Source organism: Lygodium microphyllum, chromosome 17 (genome assembly GCF_053477565.2).
Source record: "Lygodium microphyllum isolate KBCC chromosome 17, Lygodium_microphyllum_v1.1.10, whole genome shotgun sequence".
NCBI lineage: Eukaryota > Viridiplantae > Streptophyta > Polypodiopsida > Schizaeales > Lygodiaceae > Lygodium > Lygodium microphyllum.
Genome location: NC_141151.1, coordinates 38,217,467 through 38,238,741, shown reverse-complemented (window position 1 = coordinate 38,238,741; position 21,275 = coordinate 38,217,467). Strand labels below are relative to the sequence as shown.

At 40.0% G+C, this 21,275-nt stretch overlaps 1 protein-coding gene across 3 annotated transcripts; it reads left to right on the top strand.

Annotated features, from left to right (window-relative positions):
* The first annotated feature begins 126 nt into the window (after positions 1–126).
* On the top strand, positions 127–6,473 carry MDO1 (telomere-capping, CST complex subunit). Of its 3 annotated transcripts, none has more exons than XM_087697306.1 (3): positions 127–373; positions 478–640; positions 6,169–6,473. In XM_087697306.1, the coding sequence occupies exons 1-3, from the start codon at positions 252–254 to the stop codon at positions 6,220–6,222; spliced, it is 339 nt and encodes a 112-aa protein (XP_087553432.1). In that variant the 5' UTR covers positions 127–251; the 3' UTR covers positions 6,223–6,473. The 3 variants fall into 3 exon arrangements, with proteins under 3 accessions (XP_087553432.1, XP_087553431.1, XP_087553433.1); XM_087697305.1 differs by lacking the exon at positions 6,169–6,473 and adding an exon at positions 4,860–5,493; XM_087697307.1 differs by lacking the exon at positions 6,169–6,473 and adding an exon at positions 4,470–4,851.
* The last annotated feature ends 14,802 nt before the right edge of the window (positions 6,474–21,275 follow it).

Sequence of the window (21,275 nt, the reverse complement as noted above, 5' to 3'; positions counted from 1 at the left end):
GCATTGAAACCAAAAATACTTATATAAAATGTAATAGTGACTTTGAGCTCTACTTGATTTTTACACTACATGTGATTCCCTATAATGAGTGATGGTGAATCCTCACATACGCAACATCACGAGAGATTTCCCATTTTTGAAAAAACTGCATGAAACCCATCCCCGCCGCCCAAACACCGTAGCGGGAACAGCTGCTCAATGTTGAGTTCCCTTTTTGCGCCGGAATTCTCCATACACAGCAGGTATCAGCTATGGCATCCTCGTCCTCCTCTTCTGCCGTCGCGGTCAAGGCAGGGACAATCGTTCATCTGCACGAGCTTCAGCCCCCCTCCCCTCTCGTCGGGCCTCCCTCCTCTGTTCGAGTCATGGGAAGGTACCGCGATGCTTGCCTCCGAGCTCTCCCCCTCATTTCCTCGCCTTTCCTCTTCTTTTGAGCCTGTATGTGTGTGTGTTTGTGCGCCGCTTTCTCCATAATAGGTTGCAAAGCTATGACATCGACACCGGCATGGCCGTCATCTCAGACAAGGGAGCGAGCTTGCAGGTCTCCACGGAGTTCCTCAGGGATCTGCGCCTCCGCACAGGCTCACTTTACCAGTTTATTGGGGAGCTCACGCTTGCGCACGGATCATCTACACAAGAGGTAGGGTTCCCTCCTCAGGTTGTTATTGATGGCAAAGCAAATGTTGTCTCATTTACCATATCACAAGAAGTTTTAGAGAAATTCCCACTATAACTCCCAAATGTGAGTTACTACAACATCATGAGTTTCTGAGAGGGAGGCACCTTGATTGAGGTGTCACTAAGGAAAGGGCCATTTAGTGTCATGGAGAAGGCTCCTATTGAGGTGCTTCCAATAAAGCAATAATTAGATGACAGATGATATCCTACAAGACAATCCATGGTGGTCTACACAGTATACATAGATTGTCCAATGTGTATCAAACATTGGGACAAATATGAACAGCTTACCCGTGACGTAAGATCCTTTTGATCCCTCATAGCTTGACATTTATTTGAAAAGTCAGATGTTTTTTGAGAAACCATAACTGTTGCAACTTGCTCTTCTTAATTAGCTGTCTATTAAAGGCCCTAACCAACCACTATCGCTTTACATATTGACAGCACATTGTAGCCATGCTTCTGGGAATAGCTATAGTTCCACTAAAAAAACACTCCATGGCAGAGTGCTTATAAAGAATTCTGTTGGTGATTTGATGACACTTGATTTGAATTGATTGTTGAAGCTGGTTCATGAGGATGTTCCAAAGTCTTGCAAAAGAAAAAGTATGACCTTTGGAGAGGTTTAGTGCGTCCAACAAAAGATCCAAGAGTAAAGGCTTAAGCAATCCAAAGAGGTCTGTCTTAAGCTTGCAAGGACGATTTGATCAGATTATAGATGCATCACACAGGATTGTTTTTCCCATTTGGCATGCCATATGACTAATTTTGTTGAATATTACAAACCTTATTTAGCACTAGGGAAGAAGGTGAATGGCAACAACCTTAATGAGACACCGATCCCCAAAGAGGTTCTTTCTAGTGTAGGGTTGCCTTCGTCTCTTCGATCTATTGGATATGAGCACTTGCAATAAGACAAACAACACGACCTCCCTCGGAAGTGTGCACATAAAGCTGTGGATTGGCCCTAGAATGTTGATATCTCAACTTGGCTTGGAGAAATGAGTCAATCTTCTCGTTTCAAGCACATGGAGCTTGCTTTAGGCCATACAAGGCCTTTTTTAACCCGTAAACCTGTCCATGTAAGGAACCAAAACCAGGAGGTTGCTCTATATAGATCTCCTTTTTTAAATCATCATTCAAGAAGGCCGACTTCACATCCAATTGAAAAATAGGCCATCTTCTATGGCCAACCAAGGTAAGAACAACACAAATAGTCGCCATGCGAGCTGTAGAGGCAAAAGTATCATGGAAGTCAACACCTGGACAAGCTCCCCTTCAAGGACTTATTCCTCATCGGGCCACAAAGATCTGCAGATATAAGCTCCATAGGTGAAGTAGATTGCCTCGAAGCTTTGTTGGGAATTGCATCCCTATGTTGCTTCCCACGAATGCAGGAGCCACATGGCTGGTGGCTCACCACTATGTCCAGCAAACCTCGAACAAGTGATCCACGTGACGCCTTTCGAAGATACTCATAGTATAGTTGGCTAAACCGAGCATGCCATAGCTCGGACTGTGTCTGAGAGGTAAGAATAAGAGAGATAGGAGTGGAAGAAGACTTCAATTTGTAGATCCCATTCTCCTCATACCATGAAGAGAGAACCTTCCTTGATCCACAATTAAGAACTCGAATAGCATCACTGTCAAACTCCACCAAGAGACTAAGAGAACAAATCTTATGGACCGAAAGCAAATGATGCCCTAAACTAAGTACATGCAACATCTCGGAAGTGTGGGTATCATCATGTCCATCTGGAATCAATTGCATCTCACCCCGTGCAGCAATAGACACAGAAGAGCTCTCCTATGAGAATTTGCCCACGCGATGGTCGCATATGGGCAACACCTATTGTTGAAGGAGTCATGCGCCGTGAGGCACCACTGTCCACAATCCACTCTCGAGCGTGGGGAGCTGTCATCGCAGCATTGGAAGTTTTCGGTGTAGAGTTCTCAATGATCGCTAAGTGTAGAAAAGCAATTGATGAGGATGTAGCCATGGCTCCAGAATCCTTCATGTCCTTCTTCTTGGTGTCTTTCTTGTCCATGTTGGGGCAATTCTTCTTCCAATTGCCGGTCTTACCACAAATATGGCCTGTCAATTCTTTCTCTTTGTTCTTCTTGGATTTGTTGTTCTCCTTCGTCTTTTGGTCCTTCCCTTTCTTCTCAGAGGCTTGACCAATCAATGCCTCGGATGTGGAAGTATTTTGTTCCTTCAATTGATCCTCTTGGTCTAAGATCATATGAACCAACTCTTCCCAGTGAAGAGTCGACTCTTGTCTTGAAGTAATAAGAGCGGAATAAGAGGTACCGAATCGTGGCGGCAATTGGGACAATAAAGTGATCGCCATGTCTTTGGAGAAAATGGGCTTCCTTGCATTTTGAACCTGCATTTGAAGCTGTCGAAGCTTGTTGATGTGTTCCCGAAGCGAAGAAGACTTATTCATGGACAAGGTCCGCATTTGCACCTCCGAAGAAACCCTCTTTATAAGGGTCATCCGGCTGTATATTTGGTCAAGTTCGAGCCATATTTCTCGAGCCACCGTCAAGTGCTCTATATGGGCTATCACAGCTGTTGTACAAGACAGGAAAAGAAAATAACATATCTTGGTATTCGGTTTGTCCCAATGAGTGGCAGGCCTTGGTCAACTCTGCACGAGCACTTGAAGAGAGTTTGGACTCATCCTCACAGAGGGCCGCTTGATTTCCTCTATCACAAGCTCTGCCAAATCATAAGACTCCAATATGGCCAACATCATCACATGCCATATGCAGTAATTGTTGCCATCGAGCTTTTGATTTGATGGAAGAGCTGGTAAGTAGGCACCATCCGGTCCATGATTGCTTGGAACTCCACGTTAGTTTCTGTAGGCATCTTCACCTGCAATGCTTGCACAAACGCAAAAGAAACCCTCTTTGACTGTGAAAACACAGCATGCTAGGGCTCTTGTCTACATGTCCCGAACCTTCTTCAGCCGCCGGAGGCGATGAAAAGGTAAAATCTGCACTTGAAGTTAAAAAATACAGCCTTCTTCCATCTCTAGCAGTAGAAAAACAGCAGCAGCTTCAGCAACTCTTCTCTTTTCTTGCACGCCCACGCTCGCCTCAGCCTTGTTTTGATGCGCAGCCCACCTGCTCGCTCTTGAACGTTGAAAACACAGCCTTGTGTCGTGCTGAAAACTCCTCTTCAGAAAGGTCCACCCTAGGTCAGTCCTTCAATGCTCAAATACCATGTCAGAGTGACGCAATGTGGAAGCGAATTACCGTGACAAAGAGTGACGGAGTACGACACTTAGCTTGACTCAGCCCATCGATGTGCATCTGCGGACTCCTTAGTTTTAGTGAGTGCATACTTCCAGCCGTCATGTTTCTCATTGCTGCTTGCTGGGTCATCTTGCTATTATGTTACTGCAGCAGTGTATATAATTGTTTGAGCCTGACATATGAGCTTGTTACCTGACACATTCTCCCTCCTGAAATTTTTTTGCTGTAACATCCTGCAAGGGGGGGGGGGTGTGTGTGTTTGGGAGTCCCATAGAATTTGATACAAGTGTATGGGAGTGTCATATAAGTGTTTGGGAGTGAATATATGTGTGGGAGTGCTAAGTTTACATGTATGAGTGGTACATCCTGGTGTGTGAGTATCTGATAGCCTGATACGGTAAATCTTGGGTTCGTCTTGCAGTCTTCACCTGTCTTCTATCCTGTTTTTTGTGTGAGTTGATGCTGCTATGTGCTTTTATGTGTGTAATCACAGTAATTCAGTGTGCCAATGTATATCTTTCCAGCAGGCTTACAAGGGCATGCATTTGAAAGCTTTACCTTGATACTGAGTTTTTGCACGAGCTTTTATATCACTTGACATAGTCTAGGATGCAGTCATCAAGATGCATCTCAAACTTGGATCTCAACATTCAAACGATACCAGTCTTTTGGGTGGGAAAGTGTGAGGAGGGAGGTCTGGCCTCTTTCTGTGATTGTAAATGTGCTTCCTTCAGCTGTTGAGCTGTCTATTGCCTTTTCAATTTGGCACCAACATTTGTTCTTGAGATTTCCTGATTTTAATATGCACACTTATGGAAGATTTTATAGCACTTGTTTCTTTCATATTTCTTTTACATCAGATTCTTTTCTTTTAAGGGCTTGTCTGCTTCAAGGCTGTTTGGTCACTTATGTCTCAGATGTACTTGCAAGCTCGAGTAGGCCGGAATGTGGATGGCCTGGATGTTGAGTTGTATGATAAAGCTTTGGAGCTGCGCCGCCAGTTTGAAGCCAAATATCTCAATGACTAGGAGGATTCCTGGAATCATTGCTAGACTGTTCATGCTACTTGTGGTATTTGCTGTCATCAAATCAACATCCAAGAGTTGTACCCAACCTGCCTTCCTATGGAGGTGATCAATCTGTGCTATGACTTGGATGTAGACATATCCAATGCCCTGTCAGGCCACATGGATTGGATGTTCTAAGCTGTTTACATCCTAGCAATCCTTCAAACGTTGGGTCACACTTTTCTTTTAAAACATCAAGCTGGATATCAGATAAATCATGGTATTTTGTACATAGACTGACACCAAGCAAGGCTTACGTAGTTGAGGATCGAGATTGCGGACTGTTGCTTGTATACGTTAAAGACTGTAGATAGATCCTTTTGGCAGGTGTAAGATCTGCTTGTAAGCTAAAGGTTGGAGGACTCCATTTTTTGAGCGTGTTTGGTCTACTTTTGCTAGACAGAAGTTAACGGTCCAAATATGAATTTGTACTTCTGAGGTCGTATTAGATGTTCGATAATATAATCTTATCTGTTGTCTCAAACTTAATCCTATTTGAACTGGTGATGAATAAGTTGGATGCTGTACTCCTTAAAACTTCTATTTGTAATTGTGAACTTAATGCTCCTAGTTGCTAATTCTTTATACTTCGCCTCCAAAATGTGAATTTTCTAACTCCTAAGTGTCCATGTTCATTAGTCTATGTATATTGTTAATGGTACTTCAACTTCTACCTTTCTATGCTGGAAAGCATAATAGTAAATTTGATTTAAATAGGACAATCCTTGCAAATTTGCACTTGCAATCATTTTCTAGTTAAAGCTTTCATTTGAGGCCAACATTCAAAGTATTCTAGCAGCTTCATTCTCTATTGTTCCACTATACATAGAGCTGGGTCACTTAGGTGATTGCAACACTCATATCGAATCCCACTCTAGATCATGACGACTCCCAATTTTCATTGCAATTGAGTGGAAATGAACATGGGGCACATTGATGTGTTTGAGCATTGCCTCAATGTGGGTAGTTTTGAAGCTGTGTTGGTTTGTAGAGGCCTTTCAAAAAGAAAGGTAAAATAAAGAAGTATAGCTAAAAACCATTGCAAGAGCATGCCCTTACATGCAATACTTACAAAATAAATGTGGAAGGAATGCCTATTGAAAGATACTTGCATGCTTGTGCATGTGATTTTTACCTACTTTTTTTTGTTTAAACATAGATTCAAGGTTCTATGAGTTACATCATCAACAGTGGCGGGTGGTGGAAGAGGTGAAGACGTTAAGTTGAAAGGAACCTTTTAGGGAACACGTAGAATGCATTGTGTTTACATCAACTCCACGAAAACTCACACGAAGAGTAGCAACGAGACTTGCTTCACTTATCCATGCTGTGTTAGATAATGAAAATTTTCCCAATGATTCCTTGAAGAAAAGAAAGCTCCGTTTTGGTTAGTTCCCATGGGGATTTTTTAATTATTTGTTTATGTTAAGAGTGCTTTTTGTAACATTTGGATACAATTGCATAAGCACAATCGAAGAGTAACACTTTGTGGTTGGTTGATAGATATGAGGTTTATAATTGATTTTAGAATGTCATGTACTAACGTTGTGGTGCAAAGTTCTTGGCGCAGTCTCTATAACAAACTATGGTTTTAGGCTCTACTTCACATGTGTATATTATTATCCTTGAATATAAAAATAAATCATAAAAAAGGGAAAAAGCTTCGTTTTAGTTGACTTAGTTGGAAAAATGCTTATTTTTTATTAATACAAGGAGTTTATTTATAATGCTTGGATACACTTGGACTTTGTGGTGCATTTTTTATATCTTTCATTTATGGTCCATTTCAGCATAGCAATGCTATTTCTAATTGTAACATCCAATGATCATATAGAGCTACTTCTAAATGTCACACAAAGCAAGTATGGATACAAGTTTACACGTTTGGCATATAAAAGTCTTTATACATATATATGAGAGTCTCTATACACCTAAATGCAAATGCATGTCTAGCCTTTTATACATGCATATACACGAGAGAGAGAGAGAGAGAGAGAGAGAGAGAGAGAGAGAGAGAGAGAGAGAGAGAGAGAGAGAGAGAGTGTGTGTGTGAAGAGAGAGGAGAGATGCAAAAAGGATGAGCGATAAAGGGGATAGAAGTTGCAAAGACATGAGTGAGATAAAAAGGGAGAGAGAAAATGTGCATGAGAGAGAGAGAGAGAGAGAGAGAGAGAGAGAGATGGATACCAAATATGTAAGAGAATAGTTACAAAGAGAGGAGAGGGGTGAAAAGGGGTAGGAACAAAGAGATTAGCAAAAAAAAAAAGAAAAAAAAGGAGAGAATATATGTGATTTCCTAAACTCAAGGATACAAAATCTAGTGCAATGTATTTCTAATTGTAATATCCAAGGATCATATAGAGCTACTTCTAGATATTATGCAAAGTAAGTATGGATAAAGTTTACAAGTCTAGTGCATAAAAGGCATTGCATGCATATATGAGTCTCTATATACCTAGATGCAAATGCATGTCTAGTCTTTTATACATGCATATACGAGAGAGAGAGAGAGAGAGAGAGAGAGAGAGAGAGAGAGAGAGAGAGAGAGTGTGTGTGTGTGTGTGTGTGTGAAGAGAGGAGAGATGTAAGAAGGATTTAAGAGAGATGAGTCGCAAATAGAGGAGGGATAAACAAGGGGAGGGAGAGAGACGTGGAAAGGAGGGAAGAGGAAGAGATGGATGTTACAAAGAGAGGAGAGAGATAAAAAGAGAAACATCTTTGCAAAAAAGCAATGCATATCATTACATTTTCCATAAATACATATTTGCAAACAAACAATACACCTCATTGCATCTTTGAAAGTACATTCTTGTATACAATGTTTGTCATGGCTTTTATCACCCCTTCATCTTCATCCACCAAGACTTTTATACCATGTGAGGATTTTACCCTTGAAAATGTAACATACAACTATCCATGTGTAAATAGTAATATCTTTAAATAAACATCAACAAACAAAGTCTATCTTGTGACTTATTGATCGTCATAGTAAATGCTAGTTAAATAGGAAACTACCTTCGTTTCATAGTAAATGGAAGTTACAAAGTGTTGGGAAGAAAAGTGATCTTAGGAATGAAAACTCATTTTTCTACATTTGTTCATGTTATTATCTCAATATCTACCATACTTCTATTGAATGTCTTACATGTTAGTCGCCTACCATTATATAGACATTTTTCTAGATTTAATTTCTTAAGTAGAATAATAGGTATTCATCTTTAGTAGTAATAAATGGGAAGAATCCACCTCCAAGATCTAGTATATTTAAGTACTCTACAAAGTATAAAATTGAGCTATTATTTATCTCTACAATTCAATCCGCACTATAGTATTGTATAACTTCTCATGGCATCAATTGCAATGCATGATGATTCAAAGAAGTCACCTCTATATTGTATGCTACAAGTATAGCATGCGCATTGAAATATGCTTCAAAGTCTCTCATTGTGGATACTTAATTATACATATTATCAACCAAGGTTTTGATAGTGTCCTTTTCACACCATATTGGATGGAATATATAACTTATTACAATTTTCTGTAATACCCACTCCATCCCCTATCCCTTGAATCAAACTAATGAGCCCATTATCCATCACATGACCAAATATTGATATCTACATATTCTCAAACAACCTTAGCACCCTAATATACTCTCACAAATGAGAGTAACATATTATTCCACATTAACAATACCTACACGGGAGCCCTTTATCATCATGACATGTAAGATCTGTCTAAAATCATCTCCAAAGTAAATGACCTTTCCACAAAATGGTTTATCACAATCCATAATATCCCTTAACGTTCTGTTAACTGCTTCAAATGTATACTTATGCATCATGGGAACCTTATCCTACAAAGTAAAGCTTCAACATCTGAACAATTGAGCAAGATTACTTTGAATACAAATATTATAGGTGGATTGATTATTTGCATCATGGGGGCCTCATTCTACAAAATAAGGCTCGAGCATCTCAACAATTAAGTTAGATTACTCTGAATACGAATATTACAAGTGGATTGATTACCTAGTTCCAGTGGAGTTTTAAACCTTAAGTGAGTTGTATGACCACTTGGTAGAAGCAAAGTAGCAATGCCAAATGACGTTGTTGCTAATCTATATGATGATCATTATGTAGCTTAGCAAGCAAACATTTATAAAGAAATATTTTTCCAAACCCATTGAGACCATCTTTTAAAGAAAAATCCCCAGAGTTTGCACCAACAATATCTATAACTACAATATATGCAACTCTTTGTTCGTCATTCAACATTGCCTCCATAGAAACACAAACTCTATGTTGCTCTAATATATCATATGTATATTCATCTTCTAAAGAGAATTAGCACACAATTGATAATTTGTTTGATGAGGTTCTGGCAATCCATCAAAGATAGAAAATCTTTGTCCATGCTACAAAATTGCAGCAAACAAAGCATGAAATTGGGCATCCATTTGTATAGAGGCAGCTTTTTTCAAGCACATAACACACTCATCATCAATCTCTAACATGCCTTTTGCAATGCAAGCCTCCTTAAAAGTAATGTACCTCACATTGCTAATAGTATGCAAATCCTTAAAATATGTATATTCTCAAGACTCTATTAAGAGCATTCGCAAACAATAACGCTGACCACATGTAGGCGGCACAAAGTATATTCAACCACATAAATTTTCATGCTTTCTCTTGGTCCACATTTTTTATTGTGCATTCCACATCTAATACATTGGGAAGTCTTGATAGTGAATAGGTTGAGCCACTGGATGGATAGAATTGCATAACAACCATTTTGTAAGAGTAGTTTTTTTGAGATTTTCATTTTGCATAACATTTGATATATTGTCTATATCTTGAAACACCACATAATTCTCATTAGGCAAGTGCACCAACAATAGCTGTATACCGGGCTTCTCATTGTTCAAAACATAGTCGTATATTTACTAACATGCTTTGAAGTAGAAACATATTGTGCATCTACGTAACTCTCAATCTTGTCCACTTCACAAATGCTCATACCATTCAACCTTGAGTTTCCGGTAGAAAATTTGATGGTTGCATAGTCAAGTCCCTTGTATATATACTTGTACAAGTACTTAACAACCTTGCCATTGTTGAACATACCTTAACATTTATATATGCATTGTATTTTTTACTTAAGTAAGGATTATATGGAACAACCCATCGATTATCAATAGTATTACCCTTTATTGTGATCATGTTTCAATCATCCCGTCTTTTGTAAATATGATCACAAGAGCTATCAGCAGTTGTCATATTCATAAACTTTCAAGGGAAATTTTTAGTATATTGACCATCATGCATGCTAGGACTCTTTGGATTCAATGTATTGTAAGGACCATGAACATAACATTTTGAGATAGTTTCAAACAAAGCTAAAAATTTTGCCTTATAAGGAAACTCAATACTAACAAATCTATCATAATGGCACGCTTTAGAGAGTTAAAAGGGTACTCCAAAATTATCAAAGTATGAGAATGAAGCAACCGTCACTTTTGAAACTCAATTATACTAACATAACTTGCAACATTTCCAAACAAACAATGTATGCATTATATCAACATATTTTTTATGACTTGATTAGTCAGATCAAGAAAATCATAAGTAGTCTATCCAGGTGTTAATCCTCAAATGAAGAAGGTGAAAAATTTGGAAAATCTAAAGTAGAAGATGAAGGTGCGCCAAGAAAAATATGGAAACACAATAAGTGTAGAAGAGTCCTAAATCAAGGAAAACGGCGTGCAAGAAAAAGCACAAGTCAATACTTTTGTAAAAGAGCGTAAGGTGCATCATGATTTATTTTAAGAGCGCGGGTCTCTCACCTGTGCAAATTATAAAGATAGAAGGGCGGTAGGAAGGAAGCTAGGAAGATAGAATAACAATGGAAAAAAGAGCCTAGCCATGTAAAAAGGGGATGACCACCAAAGGGAAAGAGGGTTTTGTATAAAGTTCAAAAAGTGAATGAGAGCTCATTCTTTGGTGTGTGGCAAAGTGGACTCTTCTTATTTTCTTCTTCTTTTCTCTTGCTTTCTTGCTTGTGAGTACTTAAGGGCGGGAGTTCGAGTGTGAGGGTGAGGGATCTTGGAGGTGAAGCCCTCCACCATCTCCTCTCTTCTTTTTCTCTTCTCTTCTCTTGTCTCGCGCATGGCTATGGAGGATGGAGTTTGGAGGAAGAGGCTTGAGGATGATTGATCTTGCATCATGAATCGTGGAGCTATCGGAGTTCTTGAGAGAGGAAGCAACTCAATTGGGCATCAAGGTAAGCTCAATACACTCGTAGAGAGGGATAGCGCGTCGACTATGTGAGAGGTAGCCATTAGTGCTTGCTTGAAATGCTTGAATAATAAGGGGTTCGTGGGTCTTGGCGTTTGCTCGCCTCTACATTTTGGTTCCATTTTTGGGACCAATGAATTCAAGGTTAAGTGCTTGCACGCTTCAAATCGAGTATCGAAGTAAGGGTTTCATCCTCAAACTGGAGCTTGAGATAGGTAGGAGGTTTTGGGTTTTTAATCCATGCTACAAGTAAGTATTTTTGGTTTTTGATGATTAGTTGAGGAGGAGAAATCATTTTACTACTTTTCTTTTGATTTTTGTCGCATTTAGAGTAGGATAGGTGGGAGAAATCAGAGTGGAAAGCTTGGGGTTTGCTTCTGTAAAACAGGCATGAATAGGACACAAACATGGAAAAAATTGAAAAAAAGAGTGCTTGAATGTGTTGGAGTCGCAAGCAGGGTGATCGGAAAGACTAAGGTGTTGCCCAACAAGGGTTTAAGATCCTAGATGACCAGGGAAAGCCTTATTTGCAACCCTGGCTTTGAGAGAGAGAGAGAGAGAGAGAGAGAGTGAGCTTGTAGATCAGGAATCTACTTTGGATCGATTGGAGCATGTCGGAGCTTTTGGCAAGATTCAGGTATAGGATATCCTTGGTCTACACCCCTTCTTGATTGCATGAAGTTTTTGTAGGTGGTGGCGACAATAGAGTGGAGATTTGGGGCAAAACACAACTGGCGTACGTTTTTGGCTGGCAGAATCGGATGCTTTTCATAGTGTTTGATTCCCAGAATCTAACTCGGACAATCCGATTCCCAGAATTGGATTCAGACAAGCCCATCTAGTCCGATTGGACATACCCATCCGATTTTGAAAAATTGGACCAACTCATAATCAAACATACCACCTCCGTCCAATTCTGAGAATTGGATGAGAAGAAATTGGACACACCACCCCGTCCGATTGCAACAATTGGACCACAGAATTGGACCCAGTGAATTGGTCCGATTGGACATACATTCAAATTGAACCAGGCACCCCTGTCCAATTTCAAGGATTGGACATATCCCACTCGAACCAACTCAAGCCGTCCGATCAGACATACCTTGTCCGATTGTGACAATCGGACCTGACCTTGTTCGAATCTCCATTATTAGAATCAAACATTGGTAAATTGGACATTCAATTTTTAAAATCGGACTCTAAATCGAACACAATCTTAGAGAGAAAATCTAGAAATTCGACAAACCCGAACCAACGAAAAGCGTAATCCGCACCGGGAGATTCCACTGAACACCTCACAGGTAGTTATAGACCTAGAAATCATGACCAAATAGTCAAGAATTGTGCAGCAGCGCGTTTCCTTAAGCTTGACGTGTTTGGTGTTGTGGGCTGGTTGTAAGAACCCAACTTGACCCCTTGAATGAGCTGAATAGAATAACACGCTGGAAAACCTTATAAGCTGGCGAGGGCAGCTAGAAACCGAACACATATCCCATCAAGCCAACCCATAGACAAGTGCTAGAGTTGCGCAGACCCTTTGTTCTCTCACTCACTCTGATTTCCAGTATACGAAACACACTTAAAGAGAGTGAAGAGCCTAATTGTGCATCGTGTGCACTGAAAAGAATACATGCGCACACATGTGCACAGAGTGAGGGTAAGTTGAGGACTGGTTTCAATTAACATTATCTCCTATTGGTAGGCCTAACCTCGGAGGAAGTGGATGTACTTGGGTTCATCAATGAAGAGCACTAGGAGCCAATCCAGGAGAGGGAGGTGGATATGAACTTTGAAATGGGATCACAAAAAGAAAAGCTTGTTCCATTGCCTCCTTCCCACGACTTGAAGAGCAACAACACGTAGACACCTCTGCAGAAAGAAAGGCAACACTAAAGGAAAGGAGAAAAAATGGTGAAGGAGACAAGGAGAAAATGGAATGCCAAGGAAGTGAGGGCACCCTAGGCACCTATTCCGCCATGCGAGGATGATGCCCCACTGAGCTTCCACGTCGACCTTGTAATCTAGGAGAGGCAAGAAACGTTAAGGAGCCTCTTTGACTTTAACTTCCAGTTTCCCACCACCTTACGTAGGGTCTTGCATCATCCTCGCATGGTGGGATAGGTGCCTGGGGTGCCCTCTCTCCCTTATGGGCCATTGAAGATGCTGAATTTTGGCAAAATACGGTTTTTGAAGTGCCAAGGTCTGTGCCTGGCTACAAATGTCAACCTAAATGGAGAAGAAGGGTCTGTAACGCCAACCTGGACACTTGTATGGCCTTTTGCAACACTCAACCCTTCAGGTAGAATGACCCAACCTTTATGTCCTACCCTCGAAGGGTGGGAGTGGATTTTGACTCTAGTGTCCACAGCCGCTACGACTTCCCTATAATCTATAATCCTCATTGTACTACATATGAAGATGCCTCGTCTTCACATAAGAGAACTTGTATGATACCCTAATCCAATTCACTAACAAATTCTCTTCATGCCCTGACCTCGCCTTTATTACTACTTGTAATTACCTTAGACTGCTTATGATACTCCTTAGGCAAGACCCCACCCCGCAGGAGCCTACTCTCCCAGTACTCCATTTTGATCCTAACGCTATAGATAGTTGCGTGATGGCTCGACTAATGATGTAAGCTACTCCATTACCTTCATTTTGCTTAGCTCTTCTAGAGGATATGAATGATAGCTACTTCACCCATTGCAATCATCCATTCCTCTCCACCACCACCCTTCAGGTTCACCTAAACCTCAAGGGGTACCTCCAAAGCCACCAATTCCTTAACAAATCTATTAGGCCCCCTTCTCCACCCCACTTCGATAACGAAGACTAACTTTTGTCATGATCATGTAACTTGGACAAAAAAAAAAAGAGAAAAATAAAAAGAGAGAAAAGAAGAAAAAGAAAAGAAAAGACAAGGAGGTACAAAGCAAAAAAGGGCAATCATAGAACATGGAAATGAAAAGAGATATCACATTAGACACATCAAGATGCACAAGGGTCACATTCATTACACCTAGGGGTTCTCAAGCTAGGTGCATCTGGTGGCCTTGGTTGAGCAGCTCCTTGTTTAACCCCCTAGCCCTTTTTGATTCCCTACGACACATGCTTAGGGCACATTAAGGGAAGGACATACCTAGGAAGGTAATTTTTGCCTATGGTTAGACCTTTCACCCTAAGCTCCCTGCAATGCACCTCCATTACGTACAAAATGGGTCCTCAAGTGTGGGACACCATCGAGGGCTTAGACCCACCTCCTAGTTCCACAAGCATGTGCACCTGGCACTCCATGGTAAGATAGAGACAGCCCCAGGTAGTGCACATTCTTTTCTTTCTAGATATAAACAAAGGGATCAATCACCGACTTCGGTGGCCCCATCATCCATGCAATACGCCCGCGACCCCCACCACCTTAACCAGGTGATTTGTTTCTTTCTAAGCTCAATTCCTATGCAACACCATCATCATCAACTCACACGTCTGCCCTTTCTCATTGAATCCACATTAGCTCAAAATCACAATGCCTTGGGACTATCAACCACCTACACAAGGGGCCATTTTATGCAACAATGCTCTCATGAAGGCAAACCAAGGCAAAGGTAGATTGAGGTAACCCTAATCAAAAAGTGAATGAAGAAGCTCATTTGGAACAACACAAGAGACGGCAGCCCCACGGAGGGCCAAACGATGGATTGGTCCCACTTTATCTTTAATTTCAAAGGTGGATCCACACATCCATCTCTCTCCGCGCAGGGATCCATCCAACACAATATTTAATTTCAATATATACAAACTCAAAAAAAGCCATGTGGCTACATCCATCACCCTTCCAACCACTCAGCATTAGTGCCATGGGATTGACACTCATCTAGCAAGGGGTAATGTTAACCCTCAAACGAACAAGATGGAAAATTTGGAAAATCTAAAGCAAAAGACGAAGGCGCGCTAAGAAAAATATGGAAACACAAGAAGCGTAGAAGAATCCTAAATCAAGGAGAAAGACACACAAAAAAAAGTGCAAGTCAATACTTTTGTAAACGAGTGCAAGGTGCATCATGATTTATTTTAAGAGCATCGGGCTCTTACCCATGCAAATTGTAAAGGTAGATGGGCAGTAGGAAGGAAGCTAGGAAGATAGGAGAACAATGGAAAAAAGAGCATAGACTATGGATGGCCATGTAAAAAGGGGATGATCGCCTAAGGGAAAGAGGGTTTTGTATATAAAGTTCAAAAAGTGAATGAGAGCTCATTCTTTGGTGTGTGGCAAAGTGGACTCTTCTTCTTCTCTTCTTCTCTTCTCTTGCTTATTTGCTTGTGAGTGCTTGAGGGAGGGAGTGTGAGTGAGTTTGTGAGGGTGAGGGATCTTGGAGGTGAAGCCCTCCACCATCTCCTCTTTTCTTCTTCTCTTCTCTTCTCTCATCTTGCGCATGGCTATGGAGGATTGAGTTTGGAGAAAGAGGCTTGAGAATGCTTGAGCTTGCATCACGAATCGTGGAGCTATCAGAGTGCTTGAGAGAGGAAGCAACTCAATCGGGCATCAAGGTAAGCTCACTACGCTCATAGAGAGGGATATCGCATTGGCTATGTGAGAGGTAGTTATTAGTGCTCGCTTGAAACACTTGAACAATAAGTGGTCCATGGGTCTTGGCGGTTGAGCTTGAGCTCGCCTCTACACCAGGTAACAAAGCATCACTTATCTTTGATCACTTTCGATTACATGTCATTGTTATGAAGAGATTAGGTTTCCACTTACTCTGTACTATAGCCATGGCATAAAATTGCATCTAGGTAACATAGTCATTATTAGGAAATTCTTCTATATTAAGTGAATATTACCATTACTATAAGACATCTTTACATGCCAACCATCATCACCCATAGGAAAAAGGACATATAGCATAGGCCTATATGCTCTATGTAAGTTTGAAATGCAATACACATCATCCATCTCGACTATAAACATGTATGTCTCAATGATTAAGAGTATTCTCATTATCTTACCCTGGCATGATAGCTGCAACCTTAGTTGCCCACTAGAGCTGAGTACTGTCTATTAGTTTGTTGAATTCCAAAAATAGTCATTCTTAAATTATACAAGGGATTGTTTTGCAATTTCATATCCATGGATTTAAAAGCTTATGCATATTCGTTGTGTTGATACATCATAGAATGATTAGAGAGATTTGAACTCAAGTTTGGGCCTTGTAACAAATTCCACCTTAACATAGAGAGAGGTAATCCAAAAAGCATTAAAAATGATAAAAAAGTTAGAAATTTTAAAAATTTTTCCCAAAATACACAGATTAGCCCATAGCCTTTAAGTTTTCAATTAACCCTAATTAAGAGTGTAGAGGTTAATTCTTGGAATTAAGTGTCCAATGCTTAGAACTTGAGAGCTCGTATCTAGATTGATTGGGATTAATGGTGCAATCTTTTTTATCAAAAGATAAGCCAAAGAAAATGTGAAGCATTGAGTTGTGCTTGCCACATTATGTTTTGAAACATTCCATATATTCTCTCTCATTTTTTGGAAGCAACTTCACAAATATCACAGATAGGGACACAAATCAACATCACAAATAAAGATAGTTGGGGTGAAATCAACAAGAATGACTAGGACTAAATCAACATTATAAATGGAGATTGATGAGGTGGAATCAATATCGCAAATAGAGATGGTAGTGCTCAAATCATCATCAAAGAGATACAAGAGAGATACATATCACCTCCATGTCGAGCTTGATTGTGAGTATGAGCCATTGAGTAACAAAAACAAAACCTATCTCTGGATGTCTTCTACATCCAAAGAACAGTGCAGGTTACAAGGAAAGAGGAATGTAGATCTATGGATTGATGGGAAATTGTATCCAAAAGATCCTTTGCATAACTCCATGCTTCTATTCAAGGATATTACATCCTTAGGAACCTTTGTTGGAAATGGTTATAATGGCCTCTCAGGATACACACAACATTTGGATGCCATTAGCATTGTACATAAGTTAGCAAGAGATTTGTTAGAGATGGAGAATGCCTCTTTGAGGCTAGCATTAGGGAAATGTAAGCACAAAATACTGCAAAACGTACATGATTTTTTGGAATTGGAAAAACAGAGAGATCAATTGAGTCTTTAAAAAACAATATTGGGGGTTCACAAATAGTATAGGAAACTTCAAAATATTCAAGATATGAAGCTACGAAGCGGCAACACCAAGAAAATGATGGATGCATTGAAGTAAGTAAGCTCTTTGTTACTTCTTTCTCCATCTCATAAAGTATTTATAATGTATCATATGATAAATGAACATTTCGATTCTGAATACAGAGATATTCTACAACCTAATGAAGAAAAGGCTTTAAGCATGGAGACATAAATTAAACACATGAAATTGCTTCTTAATAAGGAAGCTATCAAAGTGAACTTGAAGGATCCAAAGTATCAAATGCTTACACGACATAAGATTGAGGCCTTCTTGAGAGGGAACCAACTTAGCTCAAGCAATATGCATGCTTTGTTGGATGAGACATGTATATCTAGCAAGGGATACATAGCTATTTACAAAACTCTTCAATCGAAGATGAAGGAATTTAAACTGCATGGACTAATATCACCAAACCCAACATCACTCAAAAGAATGCAAAAACAAGTGAATGATCAAGTTCTACAGCTCCTAAGAGCTCTATTTCATATCAAAGATATGCACTATGGAGCAACAAGGGAGGCAATGGTTTATAACAAATACAACAATATATTTTACAACTTGGAGGCCTTACAGTCATACTCTATTCAATTATTTAAGGTGACTCTAGATGAATGTGATGATGTCTTGAAATTTTTACTCAAGCTTGATGAGTGGCATATTGTGAAGGATACAAAGCTAGAATGTGTCACTATCACCTTGATGAATAGGGAACTTAATCCAAGAATTTCAAAGCACAATCCAAAATGATTTAGTGTCCAATGAGAGAACAATATATTCTCTCTAGGGTCCTTTGAGGTGAGCAATATATTTATATTGAAAGTTTACTTGTACTAATAGTGTGGGTGTGTGACACACTTATAATATATTGTATTCTAGGTTATGTTTGAGAATTTCAAAACCTTGCATTGGATTTTCCATATGACAAATATACCCCAAACACTTAGTGGGCAAAGGAATGGGAGAATTTTGGATGTGAAAGGGTTTGGAAGATTCAAAGTAGAGTGGCATCTAGCAAGTGATTTGAAGACTTAAAGTGCATGTACAATGTCTCAAGTGGAGCCAATTCGAATATTACTGCATGCATGCTACAAAGAAACTAGATTGAAAAATTTAGAAAAAGACACTTGACATGCATATCAAAGATCCAAAATTTAGAGCAAATTTAGATGTTTCCTTGTCTCGAGTCCATATCTACACAATGCATGTTTAGTGCAAAATCATTAAGAATTTACTTTTCTTGTATATATGTTTTGCCTAAACAATGTGACCTAGGTTTTCACAGGTCAAGGCAATTGCAACATTTGAGAAGGCATTATTAAATATTGGTTTGCATGGTGAAAATGTGAAGTTTGAAAAGGATGAGAAAATGTTAAGGGGTGGTAGAGACATGCCAATGAAACTTTCCATTGGAGATGTGAAAGCACAAATATTTTTATCTATATCACCCTCAGATAGTCCTTGTCAAGTAATACAGTCCACTCAAAGATTTCAATTCAATAGGTGGAAGTGCAACCATAATGCAATTATGGACCACGTTGATAGTGGTGAAGGATGATCGCGCAAGGCCAACGTTTGGAAATCTTTAGATATGATCTTTAAGTTTTGTGACATGCGGGTATGGAATTCATATGACTATCAAGACTTTGAAACATTATTGGACAAGTTTAAAAAGTCAATGGTTACATTACCCACTACATGGTACACTGTTAAGGAATATGGTAGTCTATCTGTACAGTCAACTCAAGTTATGGAGAAAATACATTATCAAGCTCATACTTACTATATTTACCATATAAGACACAATGGAGAGTAGAAAAAGCTAATAGTCTAGAAGAATTACACCAACGGACCTATAGAAAACTTATTCATAGAGTTAATAGAAAAGATGTTGGGCGTAAAGGTGCCTCTGCCTAGCCGCCCATGTATTACTACACTAATAGTACCTGCCACTACACATTGCAAGTGGCAGGTGCCCACCATCGTCACTTTATTCTTTATTCTTTTAGTGACAGTTTGAATAAAGGAAGGCCCGGTCACACATTGTGACTGTTGGAGTTCCCATTTGTGTCTCTTTCTCTTCTTGCTCTTGCTCTCCACCATAGCTCAGTTCCAAGTAAGTTTCGATCCTTCTCACCTTTCAATTGGTATCAGAGTGACGCTTCTTGACTTTCCAAGCTTGGTTTGTGGCATTCTTAGCTTCCATTCAAATATCTACAGCATTAGGTCTCCTTCCCGACAGCCATAGCCGACCTTCCCGAGCTCCCATCACTCCCCGGCTTCTTGAGCACCTTACTGGCCTATTGAGGCACCCTCAAGGCATTGCTACAGAGGTATTGAAGTGTTCTTTCAGTGCTTTTATTCAGTTCTCAGGTTGTAGTCAATCAGGGCAGCTATAGCTCAAAGCCTTGGAGCTTGTATCTTGCTCCCTCTTGCATTTGGGCACTTGAGGCTTTTGTGTGCCTCCCAGGGCATCCCCTGGAGCCTCTAACCACTAGCATTGAGGCCACGTGGATGCACAGTAGCAGAAGCAGAGATAAAAAAAATTGTGTCATTTTTTGGCTGATCTGGACAGCATACTACAATAGCTCACCTACTCCTCAGTGATGGCTATGTCATGCTTCTTCGGGCTTGGCAATGCACTTGGCAATGATCTCTAACATGTGTTGAAGCATCCTTGATCATTGGCATCAGATTTGGGTTTGATCTATACATTCCCAGGACTGTTTAGAGCAGTCCCACAATTGTATTATGTAGAAGTAACATTGGCATCTAATGCTATGCTTGCTTGGACACTTCTATTTAACTGGTTTGGTACCTATTAATGCCCTATAGTTTGGGGGATGTAAAGCACATGTTATGCCATCATTTTGGACCGATTTTCTTGTTGAAAATACTCAGTTTTCAATAGTAAATCACTACTATACAACATTGGGCTGAAGCCTATTACTTCATGTTTGGTTATGCCTATTGGTTTCGGGCTATGTCTTTGGGATATGCAATGAAGTATTGACCTTTGGGGTACGACATCGAGCTTGTCTTTGATTCTAGATATTCATTTGGGCTTGAGTTTAGCTTTGGAATGCATTTGATGCTCCGTCTTGGATGTACATATGGCATGTGTGTTACCTATGTCTGACCGGTCTTGACATGCTTGGCCTATGCCACTACTACATGCTAGTTACATTGTTTGGAGCCGATTGCTACTAGTGCCTTGTCTTGGCTTGCATCTAGCTTCCCAAAACTTACTTGGGATATTTCTTGGCTTGCCAGAGTTGTATTTGGGATACAATTGATGTCTATGGATGCTCTATTTGGAGGCTAGAGAGAGCCTATATGCTCATGATGTCTTATTGATGTCTGGTCTTGGATCTTTTGTCACTGGTACTCTCATATGCCTTTCTTGAGCTTCTTGGCTTGATCCATACGGCTTTTGTGCCAGTGGGAGCATCGTTGGATGTTTGATAGACATTGAGTAGGTGGTTTATACTATTGAGCTTCGAGGCTTCTGAGATTGGGATCTTCTAAGTCAGATGTATTGGGGCTGAAGCAACTTATGGATCTGCGCATGAAGGAGAAAATGAAAATGTCTGCTCATTTGAGCCAGTTCCATGCTATTCTCAAGAACTTGACTTTGCAGGGTATTACCTTTAATGATGAGGTTACTCCATTGCTTTTGCTTGGGACTCTAAGTGAGTCATGGGATGTATTCTGCACTGCCTTATGTGCTCTTGCTACTATTTTGAACTTGCGTGATGTAGAGAGTG

Coding starts and splice junctions, on each gene's coding strand:
- MDO1 (XM_087697305.1), top strand. CDS start 252: ATGGCATCCTCGTCCTCCTCTTCTGCCGTCGCGGTCAAGGCAGGGACA. Junction 374..477: donor TCTGTTCGAGTCATGGGAAG/GTACCGCGATGC, acceptor TCTCCATAATAG/GTTGCAAAGCTATGACATCG. Junction 641..4,859: donor ACGGATCATCTACACAAGAG/GTAGGGTTCCCT, acceptor CTTATGTCTCAG/ATGTACTTGCAAGCTCGAGT.